Below are 19,453 nucleotides of genomic sequence, written 5' to 3' on the forward strand. Positions count from 1 at the left end.
AGCAGGTTGCCGAAAATGTTCAACATGTTGAAAATCCAGCAGCGGCCAGAAAAAGGTATGATTCTATGGGCGACTGCTCACCAACAAACAGGCGACATGTACCTTTTTCTCGTCGCCGTTGGATATTCAACATGTTGAGAATTTTCGGCTACCTGCTGCGATTATGATGGGTGCCAGCAAGTCACCGAAAAAGGTCCCGTAAGTGGGACAGGCCCATAAAGGAGAGAAGTGGGGCTAGGCAGGATATAACTACCAAAGGGCCAGCACAGAAATGACAGGTCTAATGTGTGGATGTCTATGATTCCTCGTTCTGAGTTATGGTTGTGCATACATGCCAATGTTAAAATGTGTACAAAGCGATAACATTTGTTTGTTTTTATGGGTTCCACTGTTTTTAATACTTAACTTTCTGTCCCAGGGTGAAGATGGAGTAAATGGAATTGGCAAACATGGGACCAAAGGCAGACAGGTCAGTTGTTTTCAATGAGTTAAGGGCATTCTCACGCAACCGCAACAACCCAGGACATTATGGAACGGAGACACCTTGTGTAGTACAGAATAAACAGGCGACAGGAAAACAGAATGAAACGTTCACATTGGTTAGGGATGATATGGTTATCAAGGTCCTGTCTATTGTTACAAAATTTGCACCACACCGCTAAATAGGAAAGGAAGAGTTTAAACCCAGACAGAAATAACTAACTTATGTGCAACAATAATTAGATGACGACTGATCTCATCTACTTTCCAGCCACTACTCAGTGATGAGCAGGATTGATAGAAGCTGCAAACCAGTTGAGTTCAGTTGGCTCATAGAAAAAGAGTTCAGGTGATGAGCCTTTGTCAGCACTGAGCTTGTACTCGCTGGAATTTAGAAGGATGAGGGGTAACCTCGTTGAAACTTAGCTAATAGTGAAGAGGTTGGATAGCGTGGATGTGGCGAGAATGTTTCACTAGTGGGAGAGTCTATGACTAGAAGTCATAGCCTCAGAATTAAAGGACTTACCTTTAGGAAGGAGATGAGGAGGAATTCCTTTAGTCAGAGGGAGGTGAATCTATGGAATTCTTTGCCATGGTAGGCTGTGGAAGCCAAGTCAGTGGATACTTTTAAGGCAGAGATAGATAGATTCTTGATTAGTGCGGGTGCCCGGGGTGATGGGGAGAAGGCAGGAGAATGGGGTTAGGAGGAAGAGATAGACCAGCCATGATTGAATGGCAGTAGACTTGATGGGCCAAATGGCCTTATTCTGTTTATGACCTTATGAGATGAGATTCTGAATAATAAACTAACAAGTTCTATGACAGTACCTATGAGAGAGAAGTTGCATGGTTAATTGAGCTACCTGCACAAACACAATGAGCAAATGCCACATTCTGTAACGTTTCTTCCACCATTCTAGTTGCTGTTTTTAATTAAACTTCCCAACTACAACTGTAGGCTTAAAATCTATACGTGGTTACTAACTAATTTGAATGAGCATGATGAGAAGAGAACTAAGGCTTGGTGCACGCAGTGTGACGGACTTTATTTATGTGGATATGTCATCTGACAAGGTCCTGCTTGATGGGCTGGTGCAGAAGAGTAAAGCATAAGGTGCGGAAGGTGAACTGGAGGCAGAAGGCAGTGGTGGAGGGATCCTTCTCTGGTTAAATGTTTGTGACCAGTGCTAGAATCATAGAATTATACCACGTGGAAACGGGCCTTTTGACCCAACTTGCCCACACCGGCCAACATGTCCCAGCTACATGTCCCTGCCTGCGTTTGGTCCATATCCCTCCAAACCTGTCCTATCCGTGTATCTGTCTAACTGTTTCTTAAACATTGGGATAGTCCCTGCCTCAACTACCTCCTCCGACAGCTTGATCCATACACCCACCACCCTTTGTGTGAAAAAGTTACCCCTCAGATTCCCATTAAATCTTTTCCTCTTCACCTTAAACCTATATCCTCTGGTCCTTGATTCACCTGCTCTGGCAAGAGCATCTACCCAATCTATTCCTCTCGTGATTTTATACACCTCTATAAGATCACCCCTCATCTTCTTGTGCTCCAAGGAATAGAGTCCCAGCCTACTCAACCTCTCCCTATAGCTCAGACCCTCTAGTTCTGGCAACACCCTCGTAAATCTTCTCTATACAGTTGTCTGTTGATAACATATTTCCTTTACTATGGTGCCCAGAACACAATACTCTAAATGTGGTCTCACCACCATCTCATACAACTGCAACATGATCTCCCAACTTCTATACTCATACACTGACGTAGGTCTTGCTGTATGTGGTATATTATTCATCACTTGGATGTGAATATAGACAGTTCATTGGCAAGTCTTTAGATGACTTGAATGTAGGTGGTGTTGTGGATAGCAAGGAAAGGTTGTCAAAGGCTACAGTAGGATATAAGTCAGGTGGAAAGTTAAGCAGACCATTGGTAAATGGAATTTAATCCCAATAAGTGCTGAGCGATGCATCTTTGGAAGTCAAATGGGTGCAGGACATGTACAATAAATAGTGGGACAGGAAGGAATGTTGATGTTCAAGTCCATCGTTCCCTGAAATTGGTGACACAGTTCAACAGGATGGTGAAGAAGGAATATGACATCTGTAGGATGGAACTGCAGATGCTGGTTTACACCAAAGATACACACCAAATGCTGGAGTAACTCAGCGGGTCAGGCAGCATCTCTGGAGAGAAGGAATGGGTGATGTTTCAGGTCGAGACCCTTCTTCAGACCCCTGAAGAAGTCTGAAGAAGTCTCAGTCTGAAGAAGGGTTTCGACCCGAACCGTTACCCATTCCTTCTCTCCAGAGATGCTGCCTGTCCCGCTGAGTTACTCCAGCATTTTGTGTCCATCAAGGCATATGGCTTGCTTGGCTTCATAGGTTGTAGCGTAAAATATAAAAGTTGAGAAGTAATGTTGTCACTTTACAAAACATCTCGTTAGGCAGGAGTTGGAGTATTGTGTGCCGTTCCTGTTGTGATAGCACATGAAGGAAATGATTGTACTGTGTGTGGGTAGAGAAGATTAACTAGGATATAGCCTGGTTTGGAGGACTTTGGGTATGAGAAAGATTGGATAAGATGGACCTGCTTTCCAGGAATATAGGAGGCTGAGAGATGATCTGAGAAGTACATAAAATTACATGGATTAATTGGGGTAGATCATCAGAATAGTTTTGCCTCTGTAGGGGGTTACACAAACAAGTGAGCATGGACTTAAGGCGGAAAGAATTAATTTTAAAGGGGTTCTGAGGGGAACGTTTCTTTACACAGAGAATGCTTGGTAACTGGAACACACATTTTGAAGGCACTTCAATGGACAAAGCACAGAAGGATGTGGATTTAATGTGAGCAAATGAGATTGATGAGGCAAGATGATTGGGAAAGAAATGCCCGTTTCTGAGCTGTATAACTCTATGACTCTAAATATAAAAAATCAGTACAATAATCAATTGGGCAAGTAATTATATAAAGTGGTCTACTGACTAGTTCAGTCGTGTGTGTAGACCAGGGACATAACATGTTTAGGATAAACCCATGCTGAGTTAGTTCATCTCAACCTCATAGTGTTGCCTCTTGGGCAAGTGGGAAAAATTATCTTTTCATCATCAGCCTCCACCATCACTCCCTGTTTCACTTCAAGAAGGTAGGCGAGCAATGAGTGGAGAAGTTAAATTGGCGTAGAATATGAGCAGAATGATCTCTTTGGGTAGGAATGGAAGGATAGTTGGACAAATTGGATTGTATCGCAGCTGGAGTTAGATATAGCACTCAGGGCTAACAGAATCAAGGGAATTGGGGAGAAAGCTGGAACGGGGTACTGATTTTGGTTCAAGATTCAAGATTCAAGAGAGTTTATTGTCATGTGTCCCTGATGCCGCCAATTCTTTTAAATTCTTTTTAAATACTTATTTATTATTTTACTAATAAGTGTACATATGTGTCAATGGTTGTCGTGTTTGTATTTTTTTAACCGGAGGAGATGTAATGGAATTTCGTTGCACAGTATTGTGCAATGACAATAAACGTATTCATTCATTCATTCATTCATTCATTAGGACAATGAAATTCTTGCTTTGCTTCAGCACAACAGAACATAGTAGGCATGACTAGTTGGTTAAGTGACAAGTACATGGTTGATCAGCCATGACCATATTGAATGGCAGTGGTGGCTCGAAGGGCCGAATGGCCAACTCCTGCACCTATTTTCTATGTTTCTCAGCCCAAACTTGCACCTTCATCAGAAATAAGGGTTGCAGGGACATGAAGTGTGTATCTACTAACACGTCGATTATGTTCTTTGCCTTATAGGGTGAACGAGGTCCTGTGGGACCCCTGGGAGTAAAGGTAACGTGAATTATTAACATTTTTTAATTAAAGATTCACCTGCCATGTTTGAAGTCCTTTAACCCATATTACCTTCCTGAAACAGGGTGATCTTGGAGTCAATGGGGATCTTGGAAAATTAGGCATGACAGGAAACAGAGGTCGCAGGGTAAGTCCTAGAGGTTCAGAAAATATTGCTGTTCCTTATTTTGATTTATTTTAAGCTGCTGAGATAGAACCATTTATCTTGTGCCAACATTTTTTTTAATATCACTGACACTCAATTATGTTAAAATATTATTGTTGAGGTTGTCGGTGTGGCAGAGTGCATAGGTGATAGATTTATCGCCTTGTGTTTTTGGTGATGACAGTCCAAGCCTGATCTCTGGTGCTGTTTGAATGGAGTTTGCACATTCTCTGTGACTGCATGGATTGCCATCTGATGCATCAGTTTCCTAACACATCCCAGTTATCTATGTGATGCTAGTTAATTAGGCAGAGCCAGTTGGCCTTAGTGAATGGACGAATGGTAGAATTTGAGGAGGGGGGAGAATAAAGTGGTTTAGGCACCCTTGGTGGACAGAAGAGCTTATTTACAGGCCAAATCTTTCTGTGATTTAGTTTAGTTCAGTGATACATCGCGGAAACAGATCCTTCGGCCCGCCGGGTCCAAACCGACCATCGATCTCCACACGCTAACACTATCCTACCCACACTAGGGACAATATACATTTATACCAAGCCAATTAGCCTACGTACCTGTTTGTCTTTGGAGTGTGGGAGGAAACCAAAGATCTCGGAGAAAACCAATGTGGTAACGGGGAGAACGTACAAACTCCACACAGACAGCACCCGTGGTCAGGATCGAACCCGGGTCTCTGGCACTGTAATTGCTGTAAGGCTGCAACTCTACTACCACTGTGCCACCTTGCCACCCCTGTGAACGTTGCTTTACAAAAGTAGCCTTGAACACACAGCAGTGTAAGTTGAGGTACACGAGACTGTCAATGCTGGAATAGTGAGCAATAAGTCCACTGCTGCAGGATAAAAAATGAAGGGGCAGGCATTATCTGCGCGGGGAAATGGATTGATGATATTTTAGCTCAGTATCAGTCTGAAATTTTGTCCTGGACCAAAATGTCCTTGATTTATTACTGTCCACACATGGTGTCAGGCCTGCTGATTTCCTCCAGCAGTTTGTTTTTTGCAATGTATGTAGACAGAAATCATCATTCATGAGATGCCTAAGTTACTCTTGTCTGGTAATAAAGCCAAAATAGTGTCCAACCTAAATATTGGCCTGAACTGGGCTGCTATTCTGTTTTGATTTATCAGTCTAGGAAAGTTTCTTGCCTTTCCTATATTTGGTGAAGTCCCTGTTTAAAGTTGTTTCACATTTCTGACAGCAATCAACAAGAAAAGCCCTTTGTCAGAATTGAGTAGTTGCAAAATAAACGTTGAAACATCATCAAATTATCACAGTAACATACCTTGGGGGTAACTTCACTCCTGCAAGACTGTAGATTTGCACATTTTTTATTTTTTCCATTGTTGCCTTAATAAATTATAACTCCAACAAATAGCCATAAATAGTCATGCAACTATGAGCATGATACAATGGGACAGTCACAAAATGCTGAACTCAGTGGGACAACAGCAGACCCTTCTTCAGAGTCTTCAGAATCTGCAGAAGGGTCTCGACCTGAAACGTCACCCATTCCTTCTCTCCAGAGATGCTGCCTGTCCCGTTGAGTTAAGGGCCTGTCCCACGGGCGTCATTTGCGCGTCACGCAGATAGCGCGCAAAGATTTTGTAGATACAAAATTCCTGGGGCGCCGGGCGCGACCATGAATCACTGCCTACACTGGCTTGTTTCCGTGCCGTGTAACACGATGGTAACATTTTGTATTTTACTTGGTTTCCCATAAAGGAAATCTCTGCTTATCAATACAATACGGTTTTATTCGTCACAGTGAAATGAATTTGCCAGCAGCGGTACAATGATAAAGAACACACAAAAGCACACAATAAAATTTAACACAAATTTAACACAATCATCTTTGAGGCAGGGAAAACCCACAAAGGCTCACAAGGGCTGAAGAAGGGTCTCGCCCTGAAACGTCGCCCATTCCTTCTCTCCAGAGATGCTGCCTCACCCACTGAGTTACTCCAGCATTTATGTCTACCTTCGATTGAAACCAGTATCTGCAGTTCTTTCTTACACATTTCCTCCACAAGGGCTCCATGTTTACTTGGAGCAAGTGCACATTTTCATTCACTAGATCTTGCTGGGAGGAAAGTGCATTTCTTAGGATGGAACTTACAAGAACTTACAAGAACTGGGCCGGTCAGGGCAGCAATGTGGCGCAGCAGTAGTCAGGATCGAACCTGGGTCTCTGGCACTATAAGGCAGCAGCCTTATAGTGCCAGAGACCCAGGTTCGATCCTGACTACAGATGCTGTCTGTACGGAGTTTGCACGTTCTCCCCATGACTGTGTGAGTTTTCTCCGAGATCTTTGGGTTCCTCCCGCACTTCAAAGATGTACAGATTTGCAGGTTAATTTGCTTGGTAAATTATCCCTCGTGTGTAGGCTAGTGTAAGTGTGCAGGGATCGGTGCAGACTCGATGGGCCGAAGGGCCTGTTTCCATGCTGTATCTCTAAAACAAAAGCTTAAGCTAAACTGTGAAGTTTGTCTGGCTGATTCTGCCAGAATCTGTAATATAGGTGCACCTGCTAAATCTAGGCATTGGAAAGGAGAAGGATCAATAGTTGAAATGTTAACCACTATCAAAATATCTCAGTCTTCATTGTCCATGCATATGTCAAGAAAAAATGGCCAAGTTATCAATGTGGATTCAGTATCAATGTATCATTCTGCACACGCAATTTCAGAGAGGCACAGTAATATGTGGAAAGTATATTTGTGATTAGTCCTGAAGGTAATTCCACCGGATATTTTCAGATAAAGATTAAACATTGCATTTCTCATGCCTGGTGACGACAGTATTTATTCTTTCATTGTTTTAAAGTGAATGATCCTTTCCTTCTGCAGGGCCTTTCTGGAAACCCTGGAGATGTTGGAGAAAATGGAGATACAGGTTATACTGGCCCACAGGTAAATTCATTGTACCCGATTCTTCAATGCATTCATTCATCCACAAGGGATTTTTTACACAGCGCTCCGCATCTCTGCCTCCAGACCATGCATCTCTTTCACCTCTCCAGAGGTGCTGCCTGTCCCATCTTCTTGACTGCTGATTATATCCATCTTTGTTCCATAAGTTGTAGCTCTAAAGGTGCAGACTTACTTACTTAAGGGCCTGTCTCACTTGGGCATTATTTGCGCGTCAGGCAGATGGCGTGCGAAGATTTTGTACATCCCAAAATCCTGGGATGCCGCGCGTGACCACGCGTCACTGCCTACGTCACCACACACCATGTGTGCGTAATGCCCACCATGTGTACGTAATGCCCACCATGTGTGTGTGATGCCCACCATGTGTGTGTGATGCCCACCATGTGTGTGTGATGCCCACCATGTGTGCGTAATGCGCACCATGCGCGTGTAATGCGCACGTTGTGCGTCGTGACGCGTAAATGATGTTGCGTAAATTACGCGCAAATGATGCCCAAGTGGGACAGGCCCTTTAGACTTAGTTTCTCCCACACTGTTGAGTGCATTGGGCAGCAAGCTTTCGCCATTCTGTTCGGTCATGTGCGACGTCTTCCACCCTTGATAGGCTTGCGTCCCGGGCTTCCAAATCCTTCTGGAATGTTCGCCTCCATGTGAGTTTTGGTCGGCCTCTTTTCCTTCTTCCGTCACGTTGCCATGTCATTACTATGTTAGGTGCACGTTCTGGTGACATTCTGAGTACATGTCCTGCAGATTTCATCCTGCGTACCTCTGTGGCCTGGCTGAGAGGCTTTGTTGCAGTTTCCGCATAGATCTCCTCATTTGTGATGTGGTCTCTGTAGCTATCCTTCAGGATCCTCCTCAAGCAGCGTTGTTGGAATGCATCCAATTTCTTTTTTCATCTTCACATTGATTTTCTATGTGTCAGGTGCAGGCATGAGTACAATTATAGGCAACACACGCAGGGGTGGGAGTTAGTGATCAAAGATGAATTTCTTCCCCATGATGTGCCACCTCGCATTTCCTTGAAGCTCGTTACTATTTCCCTCGAAAACTCCTCAATCAAGAATCAACCTTTGATTTATATTTAGTATACGACAACTTTGTGAAATGCACCGATGAATATGATGTACCTTCCCACAAATATTTCTGGATGAAATTATAGTCATATAATTGTAGTAATACATTTATTAATATGTCTGTTTCTCTATAGGGTGCAAAAGGACCAAGCGGAAGATCTATTGAGGTAAATAAAATATTGTTGCTAATAACATGTCGTTTGAATTTTGTTATATTATAGCTAACACCTTTTTAACTTTTTCAATGTACTAGACATGTGGGATTGTTCGTCAAATCAGAGACACATGCCGTAAGTATATTCAACAATGAATATTAACTTGAAGGATATAGATTTGTGGCAAAAATTTGTAATTCAAGATAAAACTCATATTCTTTCCTTTTCTGTTGTCCCCCCCTGCAGCTTGCTGTTATGGTAAGTTCCTCACTTTGGAAACTAATTATTATATTTCAGATCATTGACTCAAAATCTGAAAATTAAGTCCATTATTTTCATTGTTTACTTCAGGTACAGGTGGGTGCCCTGTCTATCCGACTGAGCTGGCCTTTGTGGTCGACACATCCAACTCCAAAACTGCTAATCAGCTGATGAACATCAAGAATGCTATTCTCAACATAGTTCAGCAGCTGAACATAGTAGAGGGCAACTGTCCAAAGGGAGCCCGCGTTGCCATCCTGACGTATAACAGTGAGATCGTCACCGAGATCCGATTCAGCGGCGCCCACAATAAGCGAAGCCTCCTCGAACAGATTAAAAACCTGCAGTTTGTCCCGTCGAGGAAAGTCTCAAGTATTGACAACGCCATGCTCTTTGTGGCGAGAAACACATTCAAGAGGGTGCGGAGCGGGATTTTGATGAGAAAAGTGGCAGTGTTCTTCAGTGATGGACAAACCAAGCCCAGAGACCTCAAAGATGGCATCACAAAACTAGCCAGTGAGGATATCATCTCCGTCTACCTCTCACCTCGAGAAGACAGGGCGCTCAACCAGGCACTGCAGGTCAGATTCCATTTTCCTTTTGCCCGTTGATAAATTATACTCTCTATTCAAGTGTAACAAATCAGAGACCTCAAGCTGGAGATCACTGCCTCATACCACTGGGCAAAAGGTCATAAGTGATGGGAGCAGAATTAGGCCATTCGGCCCATCAAGTCCAGTACGCTGAAGATGGACATAAAAAGCTTGAGTAACTCAGCGGGACAGGCAGCATCTCTGGTGAGGAATGGGTGACGTTTTGGATCGAGACCCTTCTTCAGACTGCTTAGGGATAAGGGAAACGAGAGATATAGTCGTTGATGTGGAGAGATAGAGAACAATGAATGAAAGATATGCCAAAAAGTAACGGTGATAACGGAAACAGGCTGTTTGTTGGGTGAAAATGAGAAGCTGATGCAACGTGGGTGGGGAGGGATGGAGAGAGAGGGAATGCCGGGGCTACCTGAAGTGAGGGAAATCAATATTCATACTACTGGGCTGTAAGCTGCCCTAGAGGAATATGAGACGCTGTTCCTCCAATTTGTGTTTAGCCTCACACTGACAATGGAGGAGACAGAGGACAGAAAGGTCTGTGTAGGAATGGGAAGTAGAATTAAAGTGTCCAGCAACCGGGAGATCAGGTTGGTTCACGTGGACTGAGCGAAGGTGTTCCGCGAAACGATCGCCCAATCTGCGTTTGGTCTCGCTGATGTATAAGAGTCCACATCTTGAACAACGGATACAGTAGATGAGGTTGGAGGAGGTGCAAGCGAACTTCTGTCTAACCGGAAAGGACTGTCGGAGTCCATGGACAGAGAGTCGAGGGAGGAGGTATAGCAACAGGTGTTGCATCTTCTGCGGTTGCAGGGGAATGTACCTGGGGAGGGGGTGGTTTGATTGGGAAGGTATGAGTTAACCAGGGAGTTGTGGAGAGTCCTTTCTGTCCTCAGTCTCCTCAATTGTCAGAGTGAGGCTAAACCCTACAAACTGTTTACAACTGTTTCCTTTATCATAGTTACTTTTTTGCATATCTTCCATTCATTGTTCTTTATCTCTTCACATCATCGTCTATATCTCTCATTTCCCTTATCCCTAACCATTCTGAAGAAGGGTCTCGACCCGAAACGTCACCCATTCCTTCTCTCCAGAGATGCTGCTTGTCCCGCTGAGTTGCTCCAGTTTTTTGTGTCTATCTTCGGTTTAAACCAGCATCTGCAGTTCCTTCTTACACAAGTCTACTCTGCCATTTATTCATGGCTGATCTTTCTCTTCCTCCTAACCCCATTCTCCTACCTTCTCCCCATAACCCCTGACACCTGTATTAATCAAGAATCTATGTATTCCTGCCTTAAAAAATATCCATTGACTTGGCCACCACAGCATTCTGTGGCAAAGAATTCCACAGATTCACCACCCTCTTAAGAAATTCCTCCTCATCTCCTTCCGAAATGAATATCCTTTAATTCTGAGGCTATGACCTCCAGTCCCACAATCTCCATTCCAAGGTGCATTCTGCTTTTTTACATAGTTTGTCGCAATCATTTTCCAGGACCCATTCAAATACTTTCCATTTTTGAAACATCTACCTTAAACGCTGTGGACATGTTTGCTCATGTTAATTATTAAATGTAGAGTTGGATAAGCCTTTAGATATAGTCCCAGCTTTAAAAAAATACAGTCTGTGGTTCTTTTGTTCATCTTTTACACCCATGGCTAACTAAGGTCACATTTTCGTCCCACTGTACGAGTTCATTCAAGAGTTCTCCCCAAGTTTGCCCTGATTCGAACTCGGAGATTTACAGTAATGGCCGCTCGTCGGTACTCGGGGCTCTCGTGGACATTTTTCAACATGTTGAAAAATCTTCACAAGTCTTCCCGAGCTTTCCCGAGTACCTGCCGTTAGCGTTACGAGCCGCTAAGAGACGTCCCCGAGCTCCGACGTGCATTTTACGTGCTTCCACAAGTTTGATTTTTTTTTTTTTAACTCGGGAGACCTCTTGAATTAACCCGTACAGAGGGACAGGGCTTTAATGAACCATCTAGCTATGTTCAGGAAGATCAAAACAAAATATATCTACATTCTGCAAAATAACTCTATAAACTGGATAGAGATTTTCCATTTTATTTCATGTAGCTATTTCTAGCTAAATGTTTTTATAATAATAATAATTATTATTATTATTATTATTATTATTATTATTATTATTATTATTATTATTATTATTATAATAATAATAATAATTATAATAATAATAATAATAAATAACAATAAAAATGCACATTTATTGTCATTGTAAATACATACAGCTAAATTTGTATATTATTCCACTTATTTTTCTTTCATTCCTCCACTTTCCATAATTGATATATTTCTTCCACTTCTGACAATTGATATAATACTAATAATACTAATACTAATAATAATAATAATAATAATAATAATAATAATAATAATAATAATAATAATAATAATAATAATAATAATAATAATAATAATACATTTTATTTATGGGCGCCTTTCAGGACTCAAAGTCACCTTACAGTTAAAACAAGTTTACAGACAAATTACCAGTTTACAACAAATTACAGAATTCGGGGAGTGATCAGAGAGATATCACCCTTAATGGTTAATTTTCTTTATTCCCCACATCATATTCAACATCAATATTCTTACCACAAGATTCTTCTTCTCAGATTACGACAGGTCACTTTTTTTCCATTGCACTGGCTGTTCAGTATCATCTCTGTTAGATTCTCTTTTAAATTGGATGTAACCTAGGTGAAGGCTTCCCTTTGTGCCATTTTTCAGATTTAAGAATTTAAAACTAATACCGCCGATAATCTGATCGGATTCCTATTTGCCTTCAATGTTAGAACGTTAGTTTGGCAGGCTACCAAGACTCACACATTACAGGATCCCGTGTTTGTTAACATCTGTTAGATGTTCAGACTATTAAGTTAGTCTTAACAATAGACTTCATTAGTCAGGGTGGGTATGGTGGAGCACACATGTCTTGTCCACGATCCTGACCATGGATGCTGTGTGTACGGAGTTTGTATGTTCTCCCAGTGACCTGCGTGGGTTTTCTCTGGGTATTCCGGTTTCCTCCCACATTCCAAACAGTACAGGTTTGTAGGTTAATTGGCTTTGGTAAAACATTGTAAATTGTCCCTAGTGTGTGTGGGATAGTGTTGGTGTGCAGGGATTGCTGGTCAGCGCGGACTCGGTGGGCCGAAGGTCATGTTTCCGCGCAGTATCTCTAAACTAAACTAATTTCACGGCTTTGAGCATTTTCACTCTTCATCAGCAGAAGAAGATTCATAGCTTCAAGTCCACACACCAGACATCCAGAGATTACAGTAACTTTCCATAAACCACTTTGCAATAACCTCAGTTTCTTTTCATGCACATCCTCCAAAATGCATATATACTTGGAAGCAGAAATTAAATGATCTGACTGAGTTAATGAGATACTTTTTGGATCAAAGTGTTAAAGGATGATGTCTGTTAGGAGAGTGTTTAGACACATTGGTAATGAGATGAGGCTGTTTGAATTGATAGTATCTGGTAACCAGGATTTGTTTTGCTTCATGAATGTTCATGATGTGAGAAGAGGGGTGATCTTGTCAGCTGACTGTTCTTTCTCATTTCTATCTTTTATCAGAAAAACGAAGCCGGGATTTCACAATTCTTTGTTTTCCGTAATGACAACGATACACTCAGCAAGGTGATGGCATGCCACATATGTTTAGGTATGTACTCATTCTTACTATCCTTTCAGATTCTTGTTTGAAATATTTGGTGTTTCACTGCAATTTCATCATATCATGGTGAAATATACCACCCAGATATTTTTCCATTTCAATGGTTCCCCCATTCCTGATGAAATGTTTAGAGGGAATTCCAGGGCTACTGAAGAAATGCTCATTTGTTAAGGGTGACTATCTTGGAAGAACGCATCACTCGGCATGGAGGTCAGGGTTGAAAACCATAACACATAGTTGAACAGGCAGCAGCTCTGGAGAGAAGGAATGGGTGACTTTTCAGGTCGAGACCCTTCTTCAGACTGGGGGTGAAGGAAAAGGGAAACAAGAGATATCAATGGAGATGTAGAGAGATTATTGAACATATGACCTTTCATTTGTTTGTTCTGCACCTCTCTATATCTCTATCTATATTTCCTGTTCCCCTCACTCCCGACTCTCAGTCTGAAGAAGAGTCTCGACCCAAAACATCACCCATTGCTTCTCTCCAATACTGCTGCCTGTCCCGCTGAGTTCCTCCAGCATTTTGTGTCTATCTTCGGTTTAAACCAACATCTGCACTTCCTTCCGACTCATAGTCGAATGGTACACTATGTGTGAAATATATTGTGGGGGTGCATAGTATTTCATATTCACAAATTAATATCTGATTTGGTACCAAAATAACAATCATCATACCCTGCCTCCATGATCAGTATTATGTTTGTTAATTTAAAATCTATTGTGCAAACTAATATTTGAAATTCACATTCAATCTTCATAGGTGATAAATAATTAAAATGTGGGAGTTTAATGCATTATAATATATAATAATAATATAAAACATTATAATATAATATAGCCAGAGGACATAGGTTCAAGATGAAGGGGAAAAGATTTAATAGGAATCTGCAGAGTAACGTTTTCACATAAAGGGTGGTGGGTGTATGGAACAAGCTGCCAGAGGAGGTAGTTGAGGCTGGGACTATCCCAACATTTAAGAAACAGTTAGACAGATACATGGATAAGACAGGTTTTGAGGGATATGGACCAAGCGCAGGCAGGTGGGACTAGTGTAGCTGTGACATTGTTGGCCAGTGTGGGCAAGTTGTGCTGAAGGGCCTGTTTCCACACTGTATCTAATTGTTTATTGTATAAAATATAGTACATAATAAATGTAACAATAATTATATATTTTTTTCTGTATAGATTTTTGTGAAGTCAACACAGCTTGTGACAGTAAACTCTTCCGAAGTAAGAGGTCAATGGCACCCACTGATATCGACTTGGATATTGCATTCATCTTAGACAGCTCAGCAACTATCAATCCAACCCAGTTTGTGGAGATCAAAAGATACATTACTTATGTGGCAGACCAGTTGGAGATTAGCAAAGACCCTGCAACCTCCAACCATCAGGCTAGGGTAGCCGTGGTCCAGCAGGCATTGTATGATTCTCAAACGAATAATAGCTTCAATCGAGTGAAAACTGAGTTCTCTCTCACTGACCACCGTTCCAGCCAAGATATTGGAGAGTACATCCAAAACAAGATGACACAGCTGGAAGGGACAAGAGCAACAGCTCATGCTGTTGAATGGACCGTCAAAAATATTTTTGAGAAGGCACCCCAGCCAAGGCAATTCAAACTTATTGCTCTCATGACCACGGGAGATCTTCCAGAGGCTGAGAAGGAGCGGCTGGAGACGGTCATAGCAGACGCCAAATGCAAAGGCTTCTTCATTGTTATATTCAAGATGTTTAAGAAGCTGAATGGGCAGGATCTCATGAACCTGGCAAGTGAGCCTCAAGATGTGTACTTCAAGTCAATTAACGAGATCTCAGAACTCCACAGCGAAGATTTGTTGAGGTTTGCACGCCAGCTCCCGAAGTACATCAGAGGTAAGTTGCAGTCACTCCCTCACATTCACTGCTTGTTTAGTTTAGTTTAGAGATACAGCGCGGAAACAGGCCCTTCGACCCACCGAGTCCTCACCGACTCCCCGCACATTAACACTATCCGACACACACTAGGGACATTTAAGCTTTTACCAAGCCAATTAGCCTACAAACCTGTACGTCTTTCGAATGTGAAAGAATACTGAAGATCTCTGAGAAAACCCATGTAGTCACGGAGAGAATGTACAAACTCCATACAGACAGCACCCATAGTCAGGATTGAACCCGGGTCTACTGCCGCTGTAAGGCAACAACTCTACCAATATGCCACTTGTCCGGAGGAACACAAAGTTCCCTGAAAATTCCTCACAACCATTTATTCACAACTCCCTATCATCCATCTTGGAATAAACTTCACTCAATAATATTCACCACAGTACAGGTGAATGAAAAATAAGACCCAGGTTCAGTTCTAATCTTGGGTGCTGTCTATGTGGACTTGCACATTATCTTGTGGGTTCCCTTCAGTTCCTCTGATTTCCTCCCATATCTCAAAAATGTGTGTGTTGTTAAGTTGATTGGCGACTGTAAATTGCTCGATAGTTTGTTGACGAATGATAGAATCTGCGGAAAATTAATTTGATGATTGGGAACGGGTCATTTTGACTGTCTGTAGGCCTCAGGGGCTCAAAGGATCAATTTCCGTGCAGTCTGGCTCTCAATATCGTTTGCCACCCTAAGCTATACAATTCAGATGAAGAGCAGATGGTGCTTTCATTGTGCAAAGTGCAAATGCATGGTAAAATTATTTTCTTTCAAACAGTTAGGTAGAGCATTGCCATACCTAAGCACATCCCCGATAAGCAAATTGTACAGAAAGTCTACTAACCCCGCATGCAAGAGGCGCCAATTTCAAAATCCACTCCACACCTTAGTTTGCACAAGCGGTGCCTGATCCAGGCGAGCCCCAGGCTGCTGTGAGCCTCCAGCCATCATCACCTTTCTTGGATGTGCGGGGCAACCTGCAAACCGACATCCCTCCCCACACCCGACTGCCACTTGTTCCCGGCGGTGCCTCTGCAGCCTTGTAGGTCAGACCCCGGTTCCCTCTCCTCCTGCCCGCCTCACTCCTCGCTGGTCACATCTGTCATCGCCGACTCCATCCTCCTGGCCTCTGGTCTTCGGGGAACAAGCAGGGACCGACTCAGCGGGTCTCACACCTCCAGGTCCACTGCCCGTTCTTATTCTTGATTTTGCAATAAAATATTTCAATTATGAAATGGAGACAATAATATATTTCGCCTTGGGTCTTTGTGAGTTTAGAATTAACTACCAGTTTGGTATCACAATGCCATCGTCTAAGATTCCCAGATCACCAGTTCAACTCCAGCTCCAATGAGCCACTCTTATTATTGTACAAATGACCTGTTCCTGTGCTGAGCCATGTTGGGTGAGCCAACAAAGTATTGTATCAGTGCAGTTTAGGTTAATTTAGAGATACAGCACGGAAACAGGCCCTTTGGCCCACCGAGTCCGCACCAGCCAGCGATCCCCGCACATTAACACACACACCTACACACACTAGGGACAATTTACCAAGCCAGTTAACCTACAGGCCTGTACATCTTTTGAGTGTGTGAGGAAACCCAAGATCTTAGAGAAAACCCACGCAAGTCCCGGGGAGAACGTACAAACTCCGTACAGACCAGCACCCGTAGTCAGGATTGAACCCGGGTCTCGGGCGCTGTGAGGCAGCAACTTTACCGCTGTGGCACTGTGCCGCCCAGTTATCCAGCTGATAACATTCGAGGGGACCTTTCGAACTAATTCCAGTCCATTTAAGATGTATTGTTAACACACAATATCATGCCCGAATTGAGAAAGTAAATAATCCGCAGCTGCCTTTGGATGGCAACGTGGCCAAGTTATCTTAGAGCCCAACACTAGTTATCTCAGCAGGAAACTGTGGTGACAGATATAATTAATGATGTACCTGGATTACTGTTATCTAGTTTCATCAGTGGTGTCCATTAAATCATCCCACTTTTCACACTAACTGCAGCCTGGGTAATTTATCAACAATTATTTTTATTTCTGATTCTCTACTCTGTCAAAATGTTCTTCATGACTATTTCCTGTCATCAACATTTTGCTGCATATAATCCTGAAAACAACACATGTTTAATTATTTCACGTTAACCCTTGCTGTGTGGTCGACCTTTGGGAGCTGCGACAGGATCCACCCCCCCCCCCCCAGAACAGGAGGCATGAAACGCACCGGCGGGCGTACAACCCAACCGGACAGCGTACGGAAGTCGGCCAACAGAGGGGCCGGCGAAGGCACAGGTGGAGGGACAGGTAGAGGGAGCCGTGAAGGAGGGCAACCTCACGGCCGAGGCTGGGAACAACACCTATTAAAAGTCCTCCCGAAATACCTGGCTCCTCGCCTTCATTTCGGGCTTATCACGTCGGGGTCACCAATGTGGCGCGGTGACAAGCCCAAAATGAAGGCGAGGAGCCAGGTACTTCGGGAGGACTTTTATTAGGTGTTGTTCTCTTGTCCGGCCTGGTCTGCAAGAGAAAGATTGCACCTAAACCCCTGCCCTTTATCCCTGTAGCTAAGGGCTGCCCCAGACTAGTCCATTCCCGTGCCGAGGGGTTCGATAGTGGAATGACCCGACCCTTGGGAGCCACCACAGGGCATTGAATACAATGATAAAGCATAAATGTAATTAGAATGACGATGCCTTTGCTGAAATTATAAACTCATTGCTCTTTTAACAGAACAGCCTATGATAATTGAATTATTGTACAAGAGTTCATTTCACTACAATGTTGACTGTGAGAGCGTTTTGTAAAGGAATAGAACACAAACATTGTTGTACCTGTTTGCACAGTCAATGGGTGTAGTTCCATTTCAAACCATAAGCTTTCTGTTATTTCGCATACTTGTTTATTTTCTCCATAGAGAGATAGTCATAGGCTGCCCGTGTTTGGCCCATATCCCTCCAATTTCCCACAGGTCCATTTCCATCCCACCACTCTTGCGCTTTTCCTATTACTCTCAGGGATGCTGCAATGTGTTGAAGTGTGGTTCTCTTTGGGAGATTGATATTCTCTATTTATACCGTGCCCAAACAGTTAAGGGCCTGTCCCTTAGACGATATTTTTCGGCGACTGCTGGCGACTGTCACAGTCATAGCAGGTCACCCAAAAATTGGCGACTGGAGCCCCCCCCCCTACGGCAATGTCAACAACAACCTACCACCTAGTCGATGGCAAGCTACCGACAACCAGTGACCCAATCGTCGGGACTTAGAACGATCACACCTACGACAACCAACGACCACACAGGCAACAACCTACGGCAACCTACATCCACCCACTACAACAAGCAACCCACCTGTCGGCGACAACTGAAGACAATTCAGTCGCCGGTACCTGTGGCCATTTGACGTAGGTTGACGTGGGTAGTCGCCAATGGAATTCACCGAAGTCAGCACCCGGCGACAATCAACGTCACCTGGTGACAACCTACGACAGCGGCTATCATAGGAGAAGACAAGCTATGTCAAGCTGTGTCAAGCCCACAGTCGCCGAAAAGTTTTGAATATTTCAAAATCCAGTGGCGACCAGAAAAACATCACGTCTCTTTAGACGGCTGAGGAGACGACTCACGACCACACAGGCATCACCCCGCGACCATGTGGCGACAGCCTAGTCGCCTGTAGTCGCCGAAAAAATTGCCTAAGTGGGACAGGCCCTTTAGACCATGTTTCAACCTAGGCATTGTGCTAGTTGACCGTGACAAGCTCCACACAATGCTTCCAGCTTTATTTTTGCTCAATGTTTGAAGTTTTCTGGAAGGATCCCTCTGTGCTTGTTAAGTTTGGAAAATATCTTTGAGTATTGACGCCCACTGTAGTGGGCTCCTAACCATCTGTTTGAGATTAGATAATGTAGCAGAGGTCAGAAATGGAACCATTGGATTATTGTTGTGACTCTGGTTCAGTGCATGCTTCTATACAAATTCAGTGGAAGAATTGGTAAGGTTGATTCCCTATTACCAATATTTAAGCACCTGAAAAAAGATGATCTTTCCTTCCAGCTGAGAATGCATTCCACTTGTCCCAGGAGCTGCAGAAGCGATGTGGGTCGCTCCAAAGTGACCAGCCAAGTGAGATGTTTGGGAATGCTGACCAACAGGTGTAAGTAGACACAATCGAAGAACTCTTTACAAACTGCATTTAAAACCATTTCAGCAAGATTCATGCTTTTCCCTTCTTTTATGTGTCTAG

General features: G+C 43.1%; 1 protein-coding gene across 1 annotated transcript in view; it reads left to right on the forward strand.

Annotated features, from left to right (window-relative positions):
• The window catches only part of LOC116974988 (collagen alpha-3(VI) chain-like), a 158,709-nt gene that overhangs the window by 114,736 nt on the left and 24,520 nt on the right, over positions 1 to 19,453 (forward strand). Inside the window, exons 34-44 of the mRNA XM_033023629.1 lie at positions 419 to 469; positions 4,313 to 4,348; positions 4,434 to 4,496; positions 7,383 to 7,445; positions 8,677 to 8,709; positions 8,796 to 8,832; positions 8,944 to 8,955; positions 9,049 to 9,539; positions 13,181 to 13,268; positions 14,469 to 15,158; positions 19,264 to 19,363. Of these exons, the coding sequence (XP_032879520.1) occupies positions 419 to 469; positions 4,313 to 4,348; positions 4,434 to 4,496; positions 7,383 to 7,445; positions 8,677 to 8,709; positions 8,796 to 8,832; positions 8,944 to 8,955; positions 9,049 to 9,539; positions 13,181 to 13,268; positions 14,469 to 15,158; positions 19,264 to 19,363 (1,664 nt within the window). The remainder of the gene's footprint in view (positions 1 to 418; positions 470 to 4,312; positions 4,349 to 4,433; positions 4,497 to 7,382; positions 7,446 to 8,676; positions 8,710 to 8,795; positions 8,833 to 8,943; positions 8,956 to 9,048; positions 9,540 to 13,180; positions 13,269 to 14,468; positions 15,159 to 19,263; positions 19,364 to 19,453) is intronic.

Source organism: Amblyraja radiata, chromosome 7 (genome assembly GCF_010909765.2).
Source record: "Amblyraja radiata isolate CabotCenter1 chromosome 7, sAmbRad1.1.pri, whole genome shotgun sequence".
NCBI classification, from domain to species: domain Eukaryota; kingdom Metazoa; phylum Chordata; class Chondrichthyes; order Rajiformes; family Rajidae; genus Amblyraja; species Amblyraja radiata.